The sequence below is a fragment of the Microcaecilia unicolor genome, chromosome 7 (assembly GCF_901765095.1).
Source record: "Microcaecilia unicolor chromosome 7, aMicUni1.1, whole genome shotgun sequence".
NCBI classification, from domain to species: Eukaryota; Metazoa; Chordata; class Amphibia; order Gymnophiona; family Siphonopidae; genus Microcaecilia; species Microcaecilia unicolor.
This window is the reverse complement of record NC_044037.1, coordinates 211,661,830-211,687,581: the sequence shown is the minus strand read 5'-3', so window position 1 is coordinate 211,687,581 and position 25,752 is coordinate 211,661,830. Positions and strand designations below refer to the sequence as shown.

Below are 25,752 nucleotides of genomic sequence, written 5' to 3'. Positions count from 1 at the left end.
TAATTTTATAATGCATTTCTATGTGTAAAACAGCATTTTTATATGCAGAAATAGGCTTTTATAAAATAGCCTTCTTGATATGTGCATAAACTTGAGTGTATGCAGCATATATTCACCTAAATTTATTGAAACTGAGTGGAGGTGTTCTCGGGAGAGGGGTTGGTTAATTGTTGGCACTTATAAACATGCATGTAAATGAAGCTGGAAAATTTATGTTTATCAAATAGAGGTATAAATAATTGCATACATTTTATGGGGTAAGGTTCAAAATGGAACTAACAGCCCTCATTTTACAAGCCCTTTTCAAATTAATGCATGTATAAACTGGCATTTAAGGGGTCCTTTTACTAAGGTGTGCTGAAAAATGGCTTGCAGTAGTGTAGACGTGGGTTTTGGGCGCACGCCATTTCATTTTTCAGCGCACCTGTTAAAAAGTCCTTTTTAAACATTTTGCCGGAAATGGATGTGCGGCAAAATCAAAAATGCCGCGCATTCATTTTGGGTCTACGACCTTACCGCCAGCCATTGACCTAGTGGTAAAGTCTCACACGGTAACGGGCGGTAATGACCTACATGCGTCAAATGACACTTGGCACACATCCGATACGCGCGGCCAAAAATATTAATTCTTTTTCGGCCGCATTTAACGAACGTGTGCCAAAAATGACATTCTCGCAAGGTGTGGCAAGTTCATAGGTGTTTAGTCCCCATTTCAGAAGGAAACTAAACATCTATGTCCTAAAAAATCAATATTTAGTATTTAATGACCAGCTGCTATTGAGCAGAACTCTACTGGAGGGACTGGGGGAGGGGGAGGATTTTGGTCCCTAAAATGCCAAACTAGCAAATTTAACAGGTACGTTTTTGGAATGCCCCTGATGCACTCATGTCCCTCCCGTGGCCATGCCTCTTTTTGGGTTGCATGCGAAACAATTTGGGCATGCAGCATTATAGAATAGCACATAGGCAGATGCACGCATAAGTCCAAATTAGTGCCAGTTAATGCCAATAATTGTTAATCGCTGATTTACTAATTAATGTTCACACACATTTGCCCTATGTGCCAAAATTTGAGCGATTTATGTAGAATCCAGGGTATATATTCCACATTATATGAATAGTTAATCTGCTGTAAATACCTCTACATTAACTTTAAGGACCCTGTTTACAAAAGTGTGCTAGTGTTTTTAGCACACACTAAAAAATAGTGCACACCAACCGTGTAGATGCCCATAGGAATATTATGGACAGCTACACTGTTAGCGTGTGCTAATTTTTAGCACACAGTAAAAATGCTAGTGTGCCTTTGTAAACAGGGCCCCAAGTCAAATTCCACCCCATTCCCCACCCCCTTACACATTAGGCAGTCAGTGCAGAAATTAGCATGTGCTACCTGCTAGAGCAACTTTTTAGAATGGTGAAACCCCTAAAATAATTTTTCGTATACCGAAGAACCCTAAATTTATGTAAACATATATATGTTCATACAGACAAGTTCTACAATCTAATTTCTTGAGGAACCCCTGAAGAGAGTTTGCGGAACCCAGTTTGGGAAACACTGTGCTAAAGTCATTAACTTCTAGTGCTCACTATATGCTGCATTAACAACTAACACATCTTCGTAACTAGAGCTCCTTAAGATAAAATTCGATGCTCTCAAAACATCTTTAAAAATCAACAGGAGGAGAATTGATACCTTATCCATTAATGAGCTATTTCAGTGAAATGTTGCCAAAGCTACTCTTTTAGTTGAATTCCCTCATCAGTTGGATAGAGATTAGGTGTTAAAAACCTCTTTCCAACAAAACCCAAGAAGAGCAGTTTAGGGAGTCATTAGTTTAAATCTTTAGTGATGTCTGCAGGACTGTCATGCACACGGGAGAATATTCTTATATATGTATCAAGATGTTTGCAATCTGGTGCAGCACGCTTTTCAATTAAATCTCCAACAAAATGTAAGATAATTTACAAACAACGGGGTAGATACTCAAAATGATTTAGCTAGGCAAAAGAGGCTCCTGCCTGATTAAATCATGGTGACTTGAGCAAACCCGGATTTCAGCTGCACTTATCCCGGGTAGTGCTGCTGAATATCCTGCAGAAAGCTGCAGCACTATCTAGTTAGTTACCAGGTGGTCCGGGAGTGGAGTCAGGACAGACTCACTACTTCTGTGGTTTTCATTCATTTTTAAGCTGGGGCCACTTCGGATTCTAATGAGCTGAAGGAAAGCCACCAAATATCTTCCCATGTGGGGTCATGACACTGCTGATCAATGTTTATCAATCACAATCAGCAAAATGAAGTAGTGTAGCCAACAAGTCTCCTTGGTTCTTTGGCAGAGTTGTGTTGACTACACTACTTTTTTTTTTGCTGAATGTTAGTCTATAGTGTTCCACTTTTACGGTCTACTTCAATATGTATCAATGACAACCATCTCTCCAGCCCATCTTCAAATTATCCTCAAGGTTGTGAGCATTTACAAATGCATTGTGTTTTGTCTATTGAGAACTGCATTGTCTTTCAAGTACATGGCTCTCCGCCCCACCCTACCCTCATCCACTTTCCCCTTTCTGTCCTGAGTCTGGGTAGAGAGGCAGAATAGCAGAAAAGAAAAACACAAAAAGACAACGGGTACTGCCTCAGAAGTCTCCGGGGGCCACTATTGCATTGAAGAACACTACACTAGTTACCTGGGCTCTACAGATATTATATACAGGAGTCCAGGTTGCTAACTGGGCATGTTAGACAGTCCTAACTATGCTAGATTGACTATCTAGGTGCAGCACTGGATATCGACCATATCTGGATAATTTCCAGGCACTACCAAGTACCTGGATATTCAATGCTGATGCCCAGATAAGGCCTAGCATTGAATATCTGGATCAAATTCAATCACAAATGGTCCACACCTTTAAAATTGTTCACCACCACCACCGGCGATATCTGGGGAACACTATTATTTATTTTTGTTATTGTTGCATAGATCAGTGATTTCCAGATTGGACTGTACATTGCACAATCAAAGATTCATTGACATCAGTACTGCTGCACTAACTGTATTGCCTATTTTTCTTAAGAGTCTTTACTAAGCTATGTTAAGTACTAGCATGCGCTTACCACAGCTTAAAATGGCTTACTGCGGGATGTGCTCAGGCATCCTATGGTAATTCCCTGATCTGTGAGTGCAAACTGCGCACTAGAAATTTAAAAACTTTTATCGCAAAGGGGGGGTGTCAGGATGGAGAGTGAGCATTTCTGAGCCAATCAGTTTGCCAGCCACATTACCATTCACTAACTGATTAGCACAGGATTAGCACGTGAGCCCTTACCAGCTACAAAATAGGTGTTGGTAAATGCTAATGTGGTAGTTTTTTTTTTTTTATATGGCTGTGCGCTAATAGCTTTTAAAGATTGAGAAAGAGTATGCCACATGTATGATTATTCTTAATACATTTGAGCCTTATCTGCCCCAGGACAAGTCATAGACTTTTACAAAATATAACCCAATGGGGCACTCTCATCAGCTCAATGGCAGGTTGTAAAAACTGCAGTGGAAAACAACTCCCAAAGGGAGAAAAGGCCACTGCTGGGATAAACCAACTGCCATTAATAATGAAAAAAATTACAACTATAGCAACTACTTTACTCAATTTTCAAAGTTAAAGAATATACAACAGTTTCAAAGACCCAAGCTGTGCCTTTAAATTTTCATACTCGTCTTTAAATAAAGCCCTTAGCTTCCTTTTTTTCTCTCAACTGTAGAAATCCAAAGTACAATGAAAACAGCATTTAAAGACCGAAGGCAAAAGGCTTAAAGTCCCACTCCTCAACAAGGGCCCCCTTGTTTTGCGAAGCTGCGTCAGGAGGTGAAACTTTTCTGAAAATGATGAAAGCAGAAAATGGCTTCCTTTGAGACAATGAGAGAGTGCCCCATTGGGTTATATTTTGTAAAAGTCTATTTTATTTATTTATTTATTTATTGCATTTGTATCCCACATTTGCCCACCTCTTTGCAGGGTCAATGTGGCTTACAATACATCATGAATGGTAGAAATACATTAGAAAATAGACATTTTGTGTTATAGAAGGATCTTGGGCAATATGATAAGGATAAAACATGATAATGGTATAACAAGCAGAATATTGTAAGACAGTTCTGATTATATGTGAAGGAGTTGTGTATATGACTTGTCACGGGGCAGATGATGCTTGAATTTATTAAAAATAATCATACATATGGCATACTCTTTCTCATTTTTTAAGAACAATATATTTTATATTAGTACTAATTCCTCTTCCATTATTATTTGTTGTGCGCTAATAGCGACATTAGCACATGGGCATTAGTACAAAAAGGGAAGATCAGCCATTTTATTGCTGCAGTCAGAGTGGCCATAATATGCAGGAAAAACCCCCATAAAAGTACAATAAGGCTGCTTTATACCTAGTGCGTTTTTTGTAGAAAAAATGTGCCGGTACTAATTATGGGCGGGGTCACCACATATGGCCCCACCCCTATTATAACCACACCCACATTAGCCACACCCCTTATACCAGCCATGGTGCACAGAAAGAGACATAATTGAAAATATTATACTAGTCTAGGAGAAAAAATAACATGATTTTTTTTTCATTATAAATAATTTCTGTAAGCTGTTACAATTCCAGTATACCCAGTGCAAAATAAGACAGCAGATGTAAATTCTCAAATTGGACATATTCCAAACACTAAAATGAAAATAAAATTATTTTTTCTACCTTTGTTGTCTGGTGACTTTGTTTTTCTATCCATATTGGTCCCAGTCTCTGATTCTGCTGCTCTCTATCTGTTCTCTTAGCTCCATTTTCAGGGCTTCCTTTCCATTTATTTCTTTACTTTCCTCCTTTCTTCTTCATTTCTTGCCCTAAAAGCTGGATCCTCCTTTGTGGAATTGACTGGAGGAGGTATAACGTGGATCCAGCTTTTGCCTATTTTCTCCATCCATGTGCAGTTTTTCTCCTTGCTTCCCTCATCTCCATCCATGTGCATCTTCTTCTTTTTTTTCTTTCCTCCCCTCCATCCATGTCCAGCAATTCTCCTCCATCTCCTGCTCTCCTCTCCATACATTTCCAGCATTTTCCTCTCTCCCCTGCCCTCCCCTCCCCTCCCATCCATGTGCATCTCCTTCCTGTCTTCCCTCCATCCATGTCCAGCATGTCTCTTATCTCCCCTGCCCTCTACTCCCATGTCCAGTGATTCTCCTCTATCCCCTGGCCTCCCCTGCCATCCATGTCCAGCGATTCTCCTCTCCCATCCATGTCCAGTGATTCTCCTCTGCCCCCTGTCCTCCCCTCCCATCCATGTCCAGCGATTCTCCTCTGCCCTGTGTCCTCCCCTGCCATCCATGTCCAGCAATTCTCCTCTCTCCCCTGCCCTCCCTTCTCCTCCATGTCCAGTGATTCTCCTCTCTCCCCTGCCCTCACCTCCCATCCATGTCCAGCATTTCTCTCTTCCCTGCTGTCCCCTCCCATCCATGTCTAGCATATCTCCTCTCTCCTCTGCCCTCCTCTCCCATCCATGTCCAGTGATTCTTCTCTTTCCTCTGCCCTCTCCTCCCATCCATGTCCAGAAATTCTCCTCTCTCCCCTGCCCTCCCATCTCCTCCATATCCACCAATTCTCCTCCCCTCCCCTCCATGTCCAGCGATTCGTTCAAACCCGGCAGTAAAAGCAGCAGGCAGGCACTGGCAGGCAGGCTCGCTTCCTCGTCGCTTCCCTTCCCTTCCCTCTCTGTGTGTCCCGCCCTCATGGAAAGGAAATTACATCAGAGGAAGGCAGGACACGCTGAGAGGGAAGGGAAGCGACGAGGAGGCGAGCCTGCCTGCCAGTGCTAGACTTTACAAGGAGGATGTACTTTGATGTGTGGGCCTAATAATGTTGTTATCAAATTTTGTCAGCTTTGATTATGTAATTTAATTTAAATATGCTTTTTAAAAAAATTTCAAACTGTAATTGAGCTATTACATCTTTGTGTGTATGTCTACAGTTATGTTTCTTTTATTCTGTGCCTAAAATATCCGCACAGAAAACATTTCTGCTTAAAACTATTCTATAAGCCTCGCGTACATTTAGACATGATATATAGAATATACTTAGGCGGAAATCATAGCACCTAAATCTGTGCGCCTCCATTTATACCAACGAAAACATGGTGTAAATCCCAGCACGTAGATTTAGGTGCAGAGGGCCATATTCTGTAATAGTGTGTTTAAATTTTGAAACACTCATGAACCGCCCATTTCCCAGCCCATAACCAAACTCCATTTTGACTGTACACATTAGAAGTTAGGCGCACAGAATACGCTTAGTGAGTTGTGCATATAAAATCTAATTATTGTTAATTAGTGCTCATTATTGCTTGTTAATTGCTGTTATCAATGCTAATTAGCTTGTTAAGCCAATTAAGTGATGTGCATTGTTATAGAATATGCGTGGATTTTGGCACAGAACTCTAGGCACGCTATATAGAATCCAGGGGAAAATGTATAAATCATGTTGAACAGAAGCATTGTGTAAATCCAGGGGTCCTTTTACTAAACGACAGTAAGCACTACTGCGTGCTTCCCGTGCACCAAAATGCACTACTGGGGGTGCGCTCAGTAGTTCAGGCAACTGCACACTCTTCCCTGGTGCAAAAAAATACTTTGTGTTTTCTAGCGCCGGGGGCGGAAAGTAGGTGTGCCCAGTGCTAATTGGTTTGTGCAGCTACATTGCTACACACCAACCGATTAGCACATAGCACGTGAGCCCTTTCCACTTACTAAATAGTTGTCAGTAAGAACTCATGCACTAATGACTGTGCGCTAATTTGGAAACTAGAGCTTGGCCATTAATGTGAAAAATGGAAATGCAGCCATTTTACAGCTACAATAAAAATGGCCTCAGCGTACGGGAAATCCCCTAGGGAGAGAAAAATGACTGATATCTTTGGTCTTTATTCAGGATTATGCTGAGAAGGAGAATGCTATCGCAAAGGCTCTGCAAGATTTTAAGGCCAACTTCTACTGTGAGCTCTGTGACAAACAATACTATAAACATCAGGAATTTGACAATCATATAAACTCATATGATCATGCACACAAACAGGTAAGCAATCTGTTACATTGCTAAGAACTGTGTTAAAAATAATTTCTGTTTTTATGAGTGAAATTGATCAACGATTGTGCTCTATCTATTGCTATCAAGCAGCCAGGAAAATGTGTTTATAATGGAGGTAATTTGTAGGACCCATTTTACATAAAGAAAATGGCTTTTATAATATTGCATGACTGTATATACGTATGAAAATAGGTCCATGGAAAGAGCATACCTAGTTTAATGCAGTCTACATACAGGTTCTCCCAGGGGAAGAGGCAGCATAGCGCACAAAATTACATGCACAGGTTATAGAATACTTAATTGTTAAATCAGGTGCTAATTAGAATTAATCATTAATTGGCTATAATGGGCACTAATTTACAGTTAACGTGTGTAACTGCATTTAAGGGAAACATCATCAAGGTGCCCTAGACCCCCTAAAGGGTCTATCATCTTAGATACTGATGTTCCAGGTAGTGTTTGCGAAGAAGTGATGCCAACTCTCTCCTGCTCAGTCCGGCACCATCTGCAAAATGGTGCCCCGAACAGTAGTCTTGCGTGACTACCACTAGGGGGTCATGTTTCCTGATATGGAAAGCTGTTTCCTGATATGGAAACATGACCCCTGGCAGTAGTTGTGCCATTGTGTGGATGGGCATTGCTGCATCCCAAAGACCCCCTGGTCCACTAATGTTTAAGATGGTAGGCCCTTTAGGGGTTAGGGATATGTGGGGTGGGGGAGGCTTGGACCTTTTTGCAGATGAGGACTGGGCGGAATGAGAATGGGGTGGGTAAGTAAGACCTAAGTAAGGCCTTTTGGGGGGGGGGGCGATAAGGCAGGTGGGAGTATTGCTCTAACAGCCTGAGAGTATGTTGAGTTGCCAGTTTCCCCTGAGGATGCTGTGTCGGTGAAACAGGGATCTCCTGTTAGGAATTTCTACTGTTTTTTCAGCCTTCAGATGAGTATTTTGAGAGTTGATTTTTATAGCTTCATTATTGCTATTACTGTTGATATGCTGAACTGTACTGCTGAAAACTTTCATTGACTGGCCTTTTTTTTGCCTATTCATTTGGTTGCTCTGTCTGTTGTTTGCAATCTCTTGTAATTATTATAATTGTGGAGGTTTTTTTCTGACCAATGATTGAAGGGGAGCATTTCACTACTATCAGCTGTGGCTGTTTGTTTTAAAGCCCTGTTGTTTTTGAGGTCTTTTTTTCTCCACATTTTATGGGGATTGCAAGGCAGTAAGAGGTACCTTGAATAAAAGAGAGGTGATTTTGTCTTTGAGTACTGATATTTTTCCACCTCTAATTCTGTCTGATTTATCTTGTTACAGATAATTAAAATCACTCCTTTCTAAATGCTATTCAAAAAGTGAACAAAAGTGAAGAAAAAAAGACCTCAGTCCAAAAAACAAACAAAACTACGGCCTTCAAAACTTGAATCCGTAATATTTGCATAGCATTTAGAAAGGAGTGATTAAGTATCCACAATTCCCTGGCATGTGGTTGTAATTGAAACACCCATTATTATACTGTTGCCCAATTTGCCTGCTTTCCTAATTTCTGTAAACATTTCTTCATCCTTCTGTTTGTTCTGTGCTGGCTGATGGTAGTATAGCCCTACCAGAAGGATTCCATGCTGCTGTTTCATGTAGAATGTGTATTTCGTTTGACTCAATTCCCTCTTTAACATATAGAGCAACTCCGCCACCAATTTGATCCACTCTATGATTGCGATATAATTTGTACCCTCATAACACAGTGTCCCATTGATTGTCCTTCTTCCACCAGGTCTCTGAGATGCCTATTATATCTACATCTTCAATTGGTGCTATATACTCTAAACTCTCCCATCTTATTTTGTAGGCTTCTAGCATTTGTATATAGACATTTCAAATTGTGTTTTTTCCGTGCATCTACAAGCTCCTTAGAAATTGAAAGGGATAGTTTGCATCCTCTATTCTCACATTAAACACTCCTGGATTTCTTTCACCATTATTGAGTAGAGAGATGTGGTAGCCATGTTAGTCTAGTTTTAAAGGTGATCAATAGAAATAAAATAAAATAAAACATAGAAAAGAAGATGATACCTTTTTTATTGGACTAAATACATTTTTTTATTAGCTTTCGAAGGTAGCTCTTCTTCATCAGATCAGAAATAAGCAAATGTTGATAAATAACAGTATATATAAGTGAAACATCAAAGCATTCCAGTGACAGTGACAGTCTCACAGGATGAGGGTGGGGTGGGTTAGGAATGCTTTAATATTTCACCATTATTGAAACCTCTCTATTGGGATTCCCTAAAGATCCTGTTTCAATAGTATCCTTCAAGGAAATGCCACATCAAACCATGCGCTCCTGGGGCACTGTTTAAAAGCTGCTCTATCTCCTTTTTTAAATGTTAGCACCAGCAGCCTTGTTTCATCCTGGTTAAGGTGGAGTCCATCCTTTTGAAATATGCTCCCCTTTTCCCAGAATGTTGCCCAGGTCCTAACAAATCTGAATCCCTCATCCCTGCACCATCATCTCAACCAGGCATTGAAAGTTTGGAACTCACCTGTCTCTTGGGTCCTGTGCATAGAATAGGGAGCATTTTTGAAAATGCTGTCCTGGAGGATCTGGATTTCAGCTTTCTACCTAAGAGCCTGGGCTTCCAGAACCTCCCTCCCACATTTTCTTATGTCATTGGCACCCACATATACCAAGATAGCTGTAAATCCCTGCGTCCCAAATTCTATAACATTGCACGCAAATCCTAGAAATACCCCTGACCCACCCATGTCACTCCCATTGCCATGCCCTTTTTTGGATCCATGCAGAAAAATGTATACATACAGCTTTATAAAATAGACTATAAAGATAAATGCGAAAATTCCAATAATTGCCAATTAACGCCAATAATTGATTTTTGCACCCAATTATCAGCACTAAGTGGCTCATCAAGCAATTAAATTGTGTGCACAGTTTGAGATGTGCCCAAATTTGCGTGTGCAATTTTGAGCAATATATGGGGGGAAAATGGCTTTGTCTCTGATTAATTTCTCTTCCAAGAATTAAAATTTGCTCAAGTTCATCTGCTCTGATTTTATCACTTATCCAAGCTGCATTGGAAGAACCAAATCAGGTTTTTGTGAAACGCTGCATTGTTCATTTTACTGAGTTCAGATTGACTCACTGCTTGGCGATTGGTGCACTGTGCTACAGAATGTACTGTTTCACAGACATCCTTTGAGACTCCTGATGCAAGCCTAGTGGCCGAAACACAGACTGTGTCGAGTCTTAGATGCTAGTAAACATTAGAATACTTAGGGCATCATCTGGTTGTTCTTTTTAGTCCTCTTTGCTGTGTTAATGTCTGTTTGGACTATGGAGGTTTGTTGTTCTGTTTTTTTTTTCATTGTTCCTTTTCCTACATTTTTTAAAAATGTACATCACATTGACCTGCAAGACAAATACTGTGGTATATAAAGCTTTGATAATAAATATAAAAATGGGACATCTCTGCAGTAGATTGCATCATAAATAAGAGGCCCTTTTACAAAGGCTCAGGAGGGCTACCATGTGGGTAGTGCGCAGCAAAACAGTACTACCACGTGGTACACTGCGATGCCCTGCAGTAGTTCTGTATTTGCTACGTGATGTTTCCCACACCAGAAAGTATTTTTCTATTTGCTTGCACAGGGAGTAGGCATGCCCGATTGTAATCGGCCATCGGCGCAGTGTCTGATTGCTGCCAGGTTAGCGTGTGAGTCCATACCGCCAATATTTTTATTAAAAGTACAGCCATGTATGATTTTCATTTAAAATAATGTAAATTCCTGCTGCAGGAAAAGCAGTTTCGGCGCACGGCAATTTTCACACGCCCACATTACTGCCATTTTTTACCACAGCTTTGTAAAAGGATCCCTAAATTTCTTAGGCACGCTGAAAAATGGCCTGCGTGTTTTGGGCGTGCACAGAATCATTTTTCAGCGCACCTGTAAAAAATGCCTTTTTAAAATTTTGCCAAAAATGGACATGTGGCAAAATGGAAATTGCCGCGTGTCCATTTTGGGTCTGAGACCTTACCGCTAGCCATTGACATAGCTTTAAGGTCTCACGCAGTAACTAGGCAGTAATGGTCTATGTGCATAAAATGCCAATTACCGCCTGCGTACCAGAAAATAAAGATATTTTCTGGCGCATGTAGCAGAAATGCGTCAATTACCACAATTGCCATGCCAGGCGGTAACTCAAAATTGACGTGCGTTGGGTGCGCGTAGGCACCTACGCGGCTTAGTAAAAGGGCCCCTCTATTATTTGTAACCATTTGACACATGCAGAAATATATGCCTGAGATTTAAAAGTTTATTATTGTGCATCAATAATTTGAAAAGCAGAACTTTAATTTATTCTGTTTTCTTTGCAAACACATACTCTTAATATCTAGAAAAGAGTGTATACAGAATTTTGCTGCAGCTAGCATAATATCCTTTAAGCTTGCACTTTGTCCAGATGGCTTTTATCCACATGGCTACATACTTGCTGTCACAGTGCAATATTCAATCTGCAGAACTCAGCAAAATTTGTACATTTAGAAAGCTAAATAGTGATGTGGTTTAGTCAACGCTAGGCAGTGGGCAATAGAAGATCAAAATGTGTGCCTCAGCTACTTTAGTTACATAATTAACATGCGATTTACATTTATAAAGAACTCAATTTATTCTTTCTGATGCTGGAATATGAAGAAATGTTGAGAATAACCTAGATAAATAAGCGCTAAAGGGAAGAAAGTAGTAGTGTACTTCATAAAATATTTGAATATTTCATGACTGCAAAATAATTGTTTCCAGGCTATCCTAGCTTCTGACCAGCTCCAGGGCTTTCTTTTCCCTCGGCTGCATCTTACCTCCTATTATTCAACTTTCTGTTGCCACACAGACAGGACACAGCCAAGGGAAGAGGATGCTTTAGAGTTGTCAGATGCCACCTGCTTGAATTGCTGCAGCTGCAGAATGTAAGGCATTGTTTTGATGGAGGGTGGGGATAGGCAGAGATGCTGGATGGACATGGGAAGTTTGAGAAAGAGACAGAGGCAGCAGGAGAGATGTTGGATGGAGAGAGAGGGGCTTAAGAAAACTCGGGGTGGGGGTGGGGAGGATGGAGAGAGAGAGAAATTCTGGATTGGCCTAGGGAGAGGAAGAGATGCTGGATCTTTCTTTGTGTAGGGGATGAGGCCAAGATGTTGGATGGACCCAGGAAATTGAGAGGAATAGGAGAAGCAGCAGGAGAGATATTGGATGGACCTGGGAGAGATAGGGGCTTAAGAAACTCGTGGGTGGAAGGATGAGATGGGGGGGGGAGAGAGAGAGGGTGAACCAGTAGATGTAGCAAGGGACTTGGGGTAGGGCAAGGTGAGGGGCACAGGGCAGGTGTTGGGTTTTTCTATTTTAAAAAGTTGGCAACCCTATTTTAGTAGCTGATTACTGTGCTCATTAATGTGAATTTTAAAGCATTTACTAACTCTTCATCTCTCTCTCTCTAAGTTCCCCCAATGTAGCCACTATACTTGAACCTCATTCTAACATAATTCCACCTTGTATTTCTCCATACCGGAACTGGAAACGCCGTTACGGTACTATGTAAGCCACATTGAGCCTGCAAATAGGTGGGAAAATGTGGGATACAAATGTAATAAATAAATAAATAAAAAATAAACATTGCATGTGAATTACCATTTGTGTTCACTTTCCTTTGATAAATTTTGCTTTAGTTACTTAAGATACTATTATAACTCAATGCATTGAGTCAATCCTAATGCTTTCAGATTGCTATTTCTGCATGACTTTGAATTTTATTACCCCCAGAATACTTTAAATGTTTACTTCTGTGCATCCTATATATCCCTTCTCTTGTGTGTCCCAGCACTGACTGATATTAATATTGGCATATGAATGGAGTTTTTTTTGCCCCTTGTGATGATTTAATTTATTTGGCCAGTTATCCTATGCACTTTCCCATAGACACACAGTGTGAGAGACCCTTTTGTACATCTGCCCATAAGTGTGACTAATAAGTTCCTGGGTGATGTCCAAATGTGCAGAATGATCACTGTTGTTGCATAAGGTGGCAGCCTTTTAAAGATTGTGGGAACTATTCGTTAAATGGTTTGAACTATCTACCTGATTATGCTGAGTGGTAATGATATTTAAGGAATAGATAGGAGGGAGGGTGGTGTTGTGGTATAGGGTTGTTCTTGTGTTAGATTTTTGTTTATTGAATATATATTCTTAGCAGTGGCCACTTTGCGGACTCACTGAAGCAGTGGCGTAGGAAGGGGGGGGGGGCGGGAGGGGCGGTCCGCCCCAGGTGCACGCACTCGGGGGGTGCCGGCCCGCTGGTTTCCTGCTCTCTCTGCCCCGGAACAGGTTCCTGTTCCGGGGCAGAGAGAGCAGGGAACCAGCGGGGCCGACGCAGCTCCGAGTGACATGCACTCGGGGCGGATCGGCCATCCCGCAGATAAGAATGCGGTCCGGGGGGGTTGCGCTCTGGAGGGGTGCGCCGCAGAAGGGGGGGTCGCGCCGTGCTGTACCCAGGGGGGGGGTGCGCAGCGGCGACCCGCCCCGGGTGCCATTAGCCCTCGCTACGGCACTGCACTGCACTGCACTGAAGAATGCATGGTGGATATTTTTTGTGCTTAGAGGGTAATGGGATATGAGTGAGAGTGGTGAGATACGGGGGTGGGTTATAGAGGGGATATAAGGGCTACACATTGAAGCTGTTTATGTTAACACAATGATCTGAATGAATCTGAATCATTGAGTCCAAGGAAGTATAATCAATACCACCATCCTCTTCTCAGAACCTTTAGCATGATAGGCTCTGGATATTAAGCATTTCCACTGGGGGAATTAGTTTTCTAATGCAAATTATTGTAGCTAGCAGCATTTCAACTAATATCAGAATGTCACAGGCTTCAATAAAGTAGAAGAAGAAGCAATCAAAATTACCTCCTGTGGTTCAATCAAATCAAGAAGAGGCTTCTCCATCTTATCGATCTGTACAATAGCACTTAGTATTCAGTGTAAAGACAACAAATCAATATGAAGCTTAAGTGAGGGTTCTACTACGTCCCCATCCAGAGTTGTTGCTGGGGACTCACTGTTGCAGGTATAAGGGATGGAGAATGAAAAATAGAGCTAAGGGAGGCTTTCTCACTTCCACCTCCATCACCTTCCTCTAAACCACCCGTGGTAATAATATCCTGGACTCTTGATAATAAAGTCCATGAGGTAACAAAGGTGACCATGGGCCTTGCATCAGTAGTAGTAGTACTGGATTACTCTCTCGTCTTCTGTTTTCCCATGTTGATAAACTCATCGAGTACAGCCATTCTAAAATCCATTGAAACTCCTCTCGGGTTCCGAAGGGATTTCAAAGTCATATTCCCCTTTGGGCTCACCTCTTCAGGCACATAGCCTTGACCAAGTGGCAGCATACCATGGTAGAGGACCAGACTAATAAAATGTAAATGTTTCCAATGATGCCACTTCTGGTTTGCCTTTGGTCTACCAAAATTCCTTCAAACTCCTTGGCAAGCTGTATATATCACTCAGTTCCTTACACCAGTCAGATATCACAATAGCTTTCTCCTCTTGATAAACTGTTTACACTACTCAGTTCTGTCCACCAGTCAGATATCATAGTGGCTCTCTCCTCTGCTTATTATTTCTAAACTTGCAGAAGGCGTATAAAGATTATGCTTCTAAATTTACGCTTCTAAAATGTACGCTCCTAAATTACTAGCATAATCTATTTTGGAGCATAGATTAGGCTCGTAATTTAGGAGCATAAATTTTGGGAGCGTAAATTTAGGAATATAACCTTTATAGAATAAGACCCCAAATACAGAATTTAGAGGTATGTAAAATAAGTGAGTATTTGCAGAATAGCTGTCAAATGTGCATGTGTAAGTTCACACTTACCTGTGTATATGCTAAATGTTAGCACCTAGATTATAGAATTGCCAACCATATGTCTTAATACTTAGTGCTAAAAGAACCACTGAAGTATTTTCTCTTCTCATATTGCCTTTGGAACTCTTTTATGCAGTATTTCAAAAATTACTATTATTTTTCCATCTGTAAACTTTTCCATGTTATGTGAAAAAGAGTTGGTGGTGACCTCTCCCACTGTTCTTCTCCTGAAACTAATGCATACAGAAATAGACGTTGCTGAGACTTATTGCATTACAACTTCAAGAAGCTGAAATTTTGCTCAGTATATATGTTGAGTGTTATAGATAGCTAATAACTTTGAGAAACATTTGTACAAAAGTTTTTAATTTTTGAAAAGAGAGCCAAAAAGGTAAGTAGACAAAGAGTGAACTCAGTCAAAATTTGCATGCTAACCATTTCTTTGATTATTTCTGTGAATGGACTCAGACACCCACTTTATGTAATGTAATAATTCAGGGGCCCTTTTACTAAACCACATAAGCGTCTACACGCGCCGAACGCGCACCAAAATGGAGTTACCACACTGCTACTGCTTGGCTCTTGCAATAATTTCAAAATAATTTTTATTTTCAAAGGTACATATTGGACGTGCGCAGGTCATTATTTCCTGGTTACTGTGTGAGTCTATAGTGCTAGGTCAGTGGCTGGTGGTAAGGTCTCAGACCCAAAATAGATGTGCGGCAATTTAGATTTTACGGCACGTCCATTTTCGGTAAAAATATTTTAAAAAGGCCTTTTTTACAGACACCCTGAAAAATGGATCGGCGCATGCCCAAAACTCGTGCCTACACTACCATAAGCCATTTTTCAATGCACCTTAGTAAAAGAACCCCTCAGTATTTGCTAGAAAATGATACTGGAATCTAGTGTTCAAATGAATAATGAATATCATTAAATGAGAACATGCTGGCGACAGTCAGTTTTTTTTAATGCGCTGATCATTGCCACCTAAATTTCATCCAGATATTCAATGCTGGGCCATGTCTGGGCACAGGCATTTAATATTCAGGTATGACTTCCCAACAATAGAAGTCCCAGAAACATGACCCAACTCCCTTCCTGCCCCCCCCAAAACATGTACTGACTCCTCTAACATGAGAAGGCCCTCCCAACATGACTTGACTCCCCCCAAACACAAGTGGATGCCCCTCTCAAACCATACTGGTAAAGGCCCCCTCTTGGCCCCTACAAGAGAAGCCCCTTCCCACATCCCAGCAGCCCCCCCCCCCCCCCCTTGGGCCTACCTTATCAGCCCTGATGATGTAGTGGTCATTCAGGCAGGACCGACCCTCCCCCCCCCACTCCTACTTTGGTTGCCACAACCTCTAGTGGTAGTCTCGTGAAACTACTGCTAGGGGTCAATCAGTGGGACATTGGAAGGGGGCTTCTTGGGGAATGACACAGGGGTCCTTTTCCAGGGGGAATTCAGGAGGGAGGTCCACTCATAGTTGGGGTTTAGGTTATGTTGGGGGTCAGGGGAATCAGGTCATATGAGGACTTTTCTTGTTGGTGGGGGTCAGATATTGTGGGGGATGCAAGAAGGTGGGGAAATCAGAATTCCGTTGGTTTATGAACATAGATATTTTTGTTCGGTTGACCCTGAAACAGCCTCTCGAAACACTGGCCATCGTTGGTCACGGTCGGCTCTGCTTAAACAAGAAAAGGAAGATTCAGCAGCTAAGTATTTTAAGCTGGCATTTTGAATAAATCTATGTCTAATGCTTTAGTTATTGATATTAAGGAGTTTTTTTGCCGATGATAAAGAAGTCCCACTCTTCCAGCTTATAGCTGGGAGATTCTTGAGTCTTTTTACTCCTTATTACTAAAAATTCCTCTATTGCTTACGACATTGATCATTTGAGAACATATTTCCATTTTACCTATTCGTGGCCAGACACTAATTTCCCAATTAGTGCATGGCCATTAGCACTTAAGCTCTTACTGACACCTATTTAGTAGGTGGAAAGGGCTTATGCACTAATCAGTTGGCATGCGGTAATGTAGCTGTGCTAACCGATTAGCACTGGGCATGCCTACTCTCTGCCCCCCAAACATGCCCCCAGGGCTAAAATATTTTAAGTATTTTTAGCACCTGGGAAGCATGCATTAGTACTTACCTCTGCTTAGTAAAAGGCTCCAAAGACTGCAAAACCTAGCTTATCCATCCATTTTCCTTATCTTTTTAAATCTTTTGATATTCACTTTCTTGCATATAAGGATCCTTTGTGCCGATTCCTTATCATCTTAAATTCTGACTTTTAGAAGCAAAACGTGTGACATTTTCTAACAGTATTGTTAGAATGTGAAATATATTTTCAAAGTATCAAATCTTTATATTTCTGTTGCTTTTAAAGAGGCTGAAAGAATTGAAACAGAGAGAATTTGCCCGAAATGTAGCTTCCAAGTCAAGAAAAGATGAGAAAAAGCAAGAAAAAGATCTCCAGCGATTACATAGGTTAGCTGAACTGAGAAAAGAAGCAGCCTGGTAAGTGTAACTGAAGTGGAATATGTATAATTTGATTTGACATTAAATAAAGTAAACTATATTTAGTGTTAACCTTTTTCTGCTGAACGTAAAGCTGCCATTCTCATTGAAGCTAAGTCAACATTTTTTTGTAGAAAAGTATGTCTTATATCTATTTAATGAAAATATTAGTGAACTCAGTCAAAAATTTGCATGCTAACCATTTCTTTGATCATTTCTGCGAACGGACTCAGACACCCACTTTATGTAATGTAATAATTCAGTATTTGCTAGAAAACGATACTGGAATCTAGTGTTCAAATGAATAATGAATAGCATTAAATGAGAACATGCTTTGAAAATGAAATGTTCAACATTCAGCTGGCGACAGTCAGTGTTTTTTCTAATTCACTGACCATTGCCAGCTAAATTGCATCCAGATATTCAATGCTGGGCCATGTCTGGGCACAGGCATTTAATATTCAGGTATGACTCCCCAACAATAGAAGTCCCACAAACATGACCCAACTCCCTTCCTGCCCCTCCAAAAACATGACTTGACCCTCCCAATATGATTTGACTCCCTCCAAACTCAAATGGGTGCCCCTCAAAAAACATATCTGGTGAAGGCCCACTCTTGGCCCCCCAAGAGAAGCCCCTTCCCACATCCCAGTAGCCCCCACCCTTGGGCCTACCTTATCAGCCCTGGTGATGTAGTGGTTTTTCAGGCAGGACCGACCCCGCACCCCCACCCCACTCCTGCTCCAGTTGAAAAATGGCTGCCACAACCTCTAGTGGTAGTCTCGTGAAACTTCCAATGCCCCCCTTCCAATGTCAGGGGACATTGGAAGGGGGCTTTTCTGGGAGAGACTTGGAGGGGTATAATCGAACGGGGCGCCCAAGTTTTCCTGAGGATGTCCTGGCGAAGGGGCAGGGAAAACCCGTATTATCGAAACAAGATGGGCGTACATCTTTCATTTCGATAATACAGTCAGGGACGCCCAAATCGCAAAATTTTGGTCGACCTTAGAGATGATCGTCCCTAATTTTCTGCCATAAAGAAACCGAGGACGCCCATCTCAGAAATGACCAAATCCAAGCCATTTGGTCGTGGGAGGAGCCAGCATTCATAGTGCACTGATCCCCCTGACATGCCAGGACACCAACCATGCACCCTAGGGGGCACAGAAGTGGACTTCAGATATTGTTCCCAGGTGCATAGCTCCCTTACCTTGGGTGCTGAGCCCCCCCCCCCCCAAAACCCACTCCCCACAAAAGTACAACACTACCATAGCCCTAAGGGGTGAAGGGGGCACCTAGATGTGGGTACAGTGGGTTTCTGGTGGATTTTGAAGGGCTCACATTTACCACCACAACTGTAACAGGTGGGGGGGTGGGCCAGGGTCCGCCTGCCTGAAGTGCACTGCACCCACTAAAACTGCTGCAGGGACCTGCATACTGCTATGATGGAGCTGGGTATGACATTTGAAGCTGGCATAGAGGCTGGCAAAAAATATTTTAAAAGATTTTTTTAGGGTGGGAGGGGGTTAGTGACCACTGGGGGGGAGTAAGGGGAGGTCATCCCCGATTCCCTCCGGTGGTCATCTGGTCAGTTTGGGCACCTTTTTGAGGCTTGGTCGCAAGAAAAAATGAACCAAGTGTAGTTGGCCAAGTGCTCGTCAGGGACGCCCTTCTTTTTTCCATTATGGGCCGAGGACACCCATGTGTTAGGCACGCCCCAGTCCCGCCTTCACTATCCTTCCGACACGCCCCCATGAACTTTGGTCATCCCCGCGACGGAAAGCAGTTGAGGACGCCAAAAATTGGCTTTCGATTATGCCAATTTGGGCGACCCTGGGAGGACACCCATCTCCAGATTTGTGTCGAAAGATTGGCGCCCTTCTCTTTCGAAAATAATCCTGATAGGGGTCCTTTTCTATGGGGGATTCAGGAGGGAGGTCCACTCGTAGTTGGGGGTTTTAAGTCATGTTGAGGGTCAGGAGAATCAGGTCATATGAGGTCTTTTAGTGTTGGTGGGAGTCAGATGTTGTGGGAGGGTGCAAGAAGGTGGGGAAATCAGCTACATTTCAGGCCACTACCTGGAAATTATACAGCTGCCAGCAAATAGCTAAGCGGGCAAAGTTATGACTGCGTTTGTGCGGTCCTATCTGCCTGTTTAGCTAAGTGGGCACTGACACTAAAGATGAAACCTGCATACCTACTGGCTTCTCCCCAACTGCTTCTGGACCGCCCTTCTACAGGCTGGATGTGGCATGACGGGTCGGTGCCGATATTCAGCAGCACTTTCCACTTTAGTGCTCTTGATCGTCATCAGCTGGCCCACTCAATGTGGTTTAAGCAGACAAGAGTAACTGAGTATCAACCCTGTAGCTCATAATTCAGTTTGATTTATGATAAATCACTATGTGTATATCCTGTTTTAATCCTGTTGGTGTCTGCATGTTCCTATCAAATTGAAGAAGCAAAAGTAAGCTAATTTAGAATGATGCCATTAATCCAATAGCACTGAAAACTCAGGTCTTTGCTAGCATACCCATTCATCAAAATTTTAAGTATCTAATCAAGTAATGATTATTTTTATCCCAAATTTTGTTTCACATTTAGCGCTCCAGGGAGTGGTCCTATGTTCAAGTCCACAACTGTTTCCGTGAGAGACAAATTTAATGACGTTCCTCAGACTGCCCTCACTGATTCTGGTAACAGGCAAGAAGAATGCACGCACGCATTACCGAAAAGTACTCAGAATGATAAAAGTGTTGCATCTGATGCACCGCCAAGTCCTGGGAGTGCAAGAAATGAAAGTAATAAGCTGGGAGATCAAGTCCATGGGCAGAAAGTTGTTTTTTCTTTTGCTTTTCCAAAGAAAACAACTGTTAAATTGGAATCTTCTGCTGCTGTTTTCTATGAGTACAATGATGAAATGTCTGTTGACAATGGGTTTTGTAAAAAAAGCAGATTTGTTCCCAGAACTTACAACATTCAGTCTGTATTGCCAACAGAAATAGTTTTATGTTCTGAAGAGAAAGACACCTGTGCTCCATTCCCAGTAGAAAAATCTACTGACATGGTGGAAACTCCCCCAGCTCAAAAGTCAAATGAGCTGTCTAACACAGAAGATAATTCTGTATCAGACCCTTCTCCCTGTCAATTAAATGTATTTGCACATTCCTTCATTGAAACAAATCCCCTCAGCACTGAGTCAAGAGAGTGTTCCCAGGATAACTCACAAAGTGATGTGCTTGCCATACAGGAGAACCCTAAAGAAAGTGATAGTTCTGAATGGTTGGAAAATAAAGTCCCATTTCAAGTTGTTAATATGGATTTTCTATCCTTGCATGAGGACCATGGAAAAAGTAGTGATTCATTTTCAGCTAATGCTGAGCCTGCTGAAAAAGTTCCTGATATTCTCACCCCTTTAAATACAGAGGGAGAAAGTACAAATTTACAAAATAAACAAAATTCGTACAAAAGAATGCGTGAAGCCTTTGTTCCTGTCCTTAGCAAAGATGGGTCAACAGTCCTTCAGTGGCCTTCTGAAATGGTGTCCTACACAACTGCAGAACCCTCTGTTTCATTTAGCTGTAACCCTTTATGTTTTGACTTCAAGTCTTCTCGGTTGATTGATGGTTTCGAAAAACAGAAGCATCAATCAACTGTATCCCTTAGTCAACATGGTAAAACTGATGATTACCAGAAAAGTTCAGTTTCAGATCAAGCAGAGACTAATGAGATGGGTTGTGTGAATTACGATACATCTACTAGCGCTTGCACAACTGACTTTAGTCAGATCAAATCATTCCTGACTGATGGAACTGTGACTAAAAGCCATAATTCCACAAGGACTCAGGACAGTTTGTGTGTAGAAGTTCATGCTACTTCTTGTGGAGCTAGAAAACGAGAAAAGTACATTTCTAAAAAACGTCTGGAGCAAGAGAGCTATACCGGTGACAATGATATTGTGACCAAAGAAATGCAAGAAAAATGTGTTCACAAAATCAGAAAAAGGAAACGACGAAGAAAGCTGTGTCAACACAGCCCTGAGGAAATCACCAAACAAGAGATTGATGTTTCTGTCACATCAGAGCTTGAGCATGGAGATCAATGCCTTCAGAGAACTTCTGAAAATCCCAGTAAGGTATCTGATGTTGCATACGGGCCAGATCAGCTACAGCAACCACATCAGAAAGAAGAGAATGGGCACAATGATGGCAAAGGAACCCTATCAGTGCTAACACCAGTATATGATAGCAAACGTTCATGTGAGATTTGGGACTCAAAACACAATAATGAGGACTCTGATAGCACTGTAAATCTACACAAAAAATATAAAATAGCTAAACACCGACAATCAAAACAACTGTTATTGAATCCAGGTCCCCATAGCATAACATATTCTAGAACATTTTGTAATTGGAGAGTTAGAAGGTTGAACTGTGGCCTAGATCATAATTGTGTAAGCCACCAGATTGATCAATTTTCAGATTGTAGTCACTCATTAAAACGAGCATATAGCTCCCTGAATGAACCAGAAGAATCCTGTAGCAAACGTAGGCAGTGTGCACATTCCTCGTCATCTGATGAAAGTTATCATAAACAGATATATTTTTCAGAGCAACAGTTGAGCGAGGTGAAAACTTTTACCACACCATGTAAGCCCAAAAGAAAACGAAGGAGAAGGAGAACCCTAGTGTACCATGCTTTTGCAGAGAAGGAATCAAGAGATATACGTTTTAAGCCATCAAATGTTGCAGCTCCTATAAATATCTTCAGGGAATTTTTAACTCACGGCACTGTAGATGGAAGCATCCCACAGCAAACTGTAGATTTTCATGGAAATATGGAACAAGCAGACCATTTAGTACAATCATCAATTTTGTGCCCCAATGATCTTATTTCATTAGAGAACAGTAAATCTATTAAACATTCAATCATGAAGAGTGTTCCAGATAATTTCTTAGCAGACCTCACATATTCCTCTCAGAATGCGAAAAGTGACCTGTCCTTATCAATATCTGAGAAAACAATTGAACCAAAAGAAAGACAAAATTGTTTTGTTCATAAAAGTTCAACTGCTTATAAAGTGTCTAGTATTAATAGAAACTTTGAACCATCGCCACCAAAATCATATGTTTGTCATTATGAACTAATGGACACAGTACCATTGGAGAAAATTGATGAGACAACCACTGAGTGGCTCAGGTATAATTCAGGCATTCTAAACAGCCAGCCACCTTTAATGTTGAAAGAAGCACACATAAACCATCAGACATTTTTAGCAACTGAACAAATTCTTGCCCCATTTCATCTGCCTGACCAGAGATTGTTATTTATCCCAGAGCATCATGGAAAAGTTAAAGATCTACAATGTGAAGCGTATCAGCACATGCTGCGGCAAAACATGGTGGCTAATGAGGTGAAACTTACCATTCCTGCAACTGCAGTTCAACCTTCTCTGCTTCAGCCTTTGCCCTTGCAACAGCCCTTCTGTTCTACCTCAGTAACTAGAATCCATCATACTGTACTACAACAGCATGCAGCCGCTGCGACAGCTACCATGAGCACATTTAAGTTTCTCCATCCTCACCAACAATTTCTTTCACAGGTCCCGGCTCTTTCAAGAACTCCCTTACCACATATATCAGTAGGACCTGGTCTTTGCCCAGGGGCACACACTGCTTTTGTTGCCCCATCACAAATACCTTTAATCCCAGCCTCTGTTATGCATCCTGGTCATCTGTCCTTCCCCCCTGTGTTGCAAACAACTCTTCTTCCCCCTTTGTTATCACCACACCCAACTGTCATTCCTTTGCAACCTTTTTTCTAGGACTTTGTTTTAGGACTGGAGGAAAAAAGGACAGTGTTTGATTTGTGTATGCATAAGGGGCAGTTTGTAAAACTCCGCAGGTCCATGCAAACTTTGTGGATACTTTTACCCATTGATTTTGTACCAGTTCTCAAAGTGACTCCCCGTTTGAAGCTTGCTCAGGAACAAGTGCATGTAGAGATTTGCTCCTGATTTGTCTACCGGTACTTCTTCCATGAAAAATAGTGCATAGTTCCCAAAAATGCAAAATTATGCATGCTAAAGCCTCTGCTAGTTTCACTGAAAGCCCACTTTTCTTTTCCTTAATTATGAAAGTATGTGCGCTGTTGATCCCTACACATATTTTTAACTGAGAAGATGGGTGATTGACAACCTATTTCCCCAGATTAAACGGCTTTTGAAAATTGCTCCCATAAGAACTAGATCTACTTTTCATGCAAAATCAGTGCACAAAAAAGTGGAGATGCCCATAAGTCATTTTCCTTGCACAGCTCTGAAAAACTATTTCTTTGGGGTGGCCATCTCAAAAACGAACACATCCAAGGCATTTGGTCGTGGGAGGGGCCAGGATTCGTAGTGCACTGGTCCCCCTCACATGCCAGGACACCAACCGTGCACCCTAGGGGGCACTTTTAAAAATAAAAACAAAACATTAAAATACCTCCCAGGTGCATAGCTTCCTTACCTTGGTGCTGAGCCCCCCAAATCCTCCCCAAAACCCACTCCCCACAACTCTACACCATTACCATAGCACTTATAGGTGAAGGGGGGGGCACCTAGATGTGGATACAGTGGGTTTTGGGGGGGGTTTGGAGGGCTCCCATTTACCACCACAAGTGTAACAGGTAGGGGGGCGGTTGGGCCTGGGTCCACCTGCCTGAAGTGCACTGCACCCACTAAAAACTGCTCCAGGGACCTGCATACTGCTGTGATGGAGCTGGGTATGACATTTGAGGCTGGCATACAGGCTGGCAAAAAAAGTTTTTAAAGTTGTTTTTATTTGGTGGGAGGGGTTGGTGACATCTGGGGGGAGTCAGGGGAGGTCATCCCCGATTCCCTCCGGTGGTCATCTGGGCAGTTCGGGCACTTTTTTGGGACTTGGTCGTGAAAAAAAGGGTCCAAAAAAAGCAGACCAAATTTTCACTACGGCCGCCCTTCTTTTTTCGATTATCGGCCGAGGGTGCCCGTCTCTTAAGCACGCCTCGGCATGCCGCTGTCCTGCCTTCGCTACCCTTCTGACACGCCCCCGAGAACTTTGTTCGTCTCCACGACGGACTGCAGTTGGGGGCGCCCAAAATCGGCTTTCGATTATACCGATTTGGGCGCCCACGGGAGAAGGGCAGCCATCTCCCGATTTGGGTCGGAATATGGCTGCCCTTCTCTTTCAAAAGTAAGCCTGTTACCACCTCAATAGGAGGCAGTAAGTGCATGTCCACTGTCAATACACAGCATGCGGTTATGGTTTTACCTATGTGGTAACTGCATGGCAAAGATGCCAACAGTTAATACAAAGGCATTGCAATTACTGCATGGTAACTGCAATACTTTACTGCACTGTAATAAAAGGACCCCTTAGTGAAGTATTTCATTTCCTGTAAATCTTGGAAAGGAAAAGAAAAATCGCACAGCCAATATCACACAACCAAAATCTTCTGCAGAAGGCCTTATGGAACTTATTTTTGATTGTTATTATTTTCTGTTTTTTTTATTTACACAATTATGGCCTTTGGTTCAACATGGCATGGAAATATAGAACATGCTAAAAGCAACAACAATAAGATAATCCTTGTATTGAGTAAATCCAACCCAGTTCTAGCAACCGGGGGCAAATAATTAATTAGTGTTGGGAGGATAAATTGTCTAAACCAGCTGCTGATTTCAGTTTTACATACTGTTTCATCTTGAGTTTTCTTCCATTGTTTGTATTTTCCTATTTGGAACTACCTCTTCCTTTTTTTTTTTTTTTTGCACTTTGGACATTTTACCTGAACATTTGGCTCTTTCACCAGTATCTGATAGGCTGATCTGTAACAGCATAAATAACCCATGTGTTCCTTTCAATATTTACAGCCACCAACATTATATCTGATGATAAAGCAAGCAAAATCCTCAATTTAGTCCCATCTATAACTAGCTGCTGAAACCTCCTCAGTCATGGTCCTGCTGTGTTAACACAAAGCCTCTGAATTATTTTTCATTCTGTTCCCTGTCTATGCATTCTGACAAGTTTGTAAGCTCACAGGAGTAAGGGCTGTCCATTATGAGGGTAATTATATAAGGGGACACCTATTTTTAGGTGTGAAAAGGGCCACTATTGGAGTTC

General features: G+C 41.8%; 1 protein-coding gene across 1 annotated transcript in view; it reads left to right on the top strand.

Moving 5' to 3' along the window:
- Positions 1 to 23,429, top strand: part of ZNF804A (zinc finger protein 804A) — a 341,951-nt gene extending 318,522 nt beyond the window's left edge. Inside the window, exons 2-4 of the mRNA XM_030210001.1 lie at positions 6,983 to 7,126; positions 17,475 to 17,605; positions 20,210 to 23,429. Coding sequence (XP_030065861.1) covers positions 6,983 to 7,126; positions 17,475 to 17,605; positions 20,210 to 23,429 — 3,495 coding nt within the window. The remainder of the gene's footprint in view (positions 1 to 6,982; positions 7,127 to 17,474; positions 17,606 to 20,209) is intronic.
- The last annotated feature ends 2,323 nt before the right edge of the window (positions 23,430 to 25,752 follow it).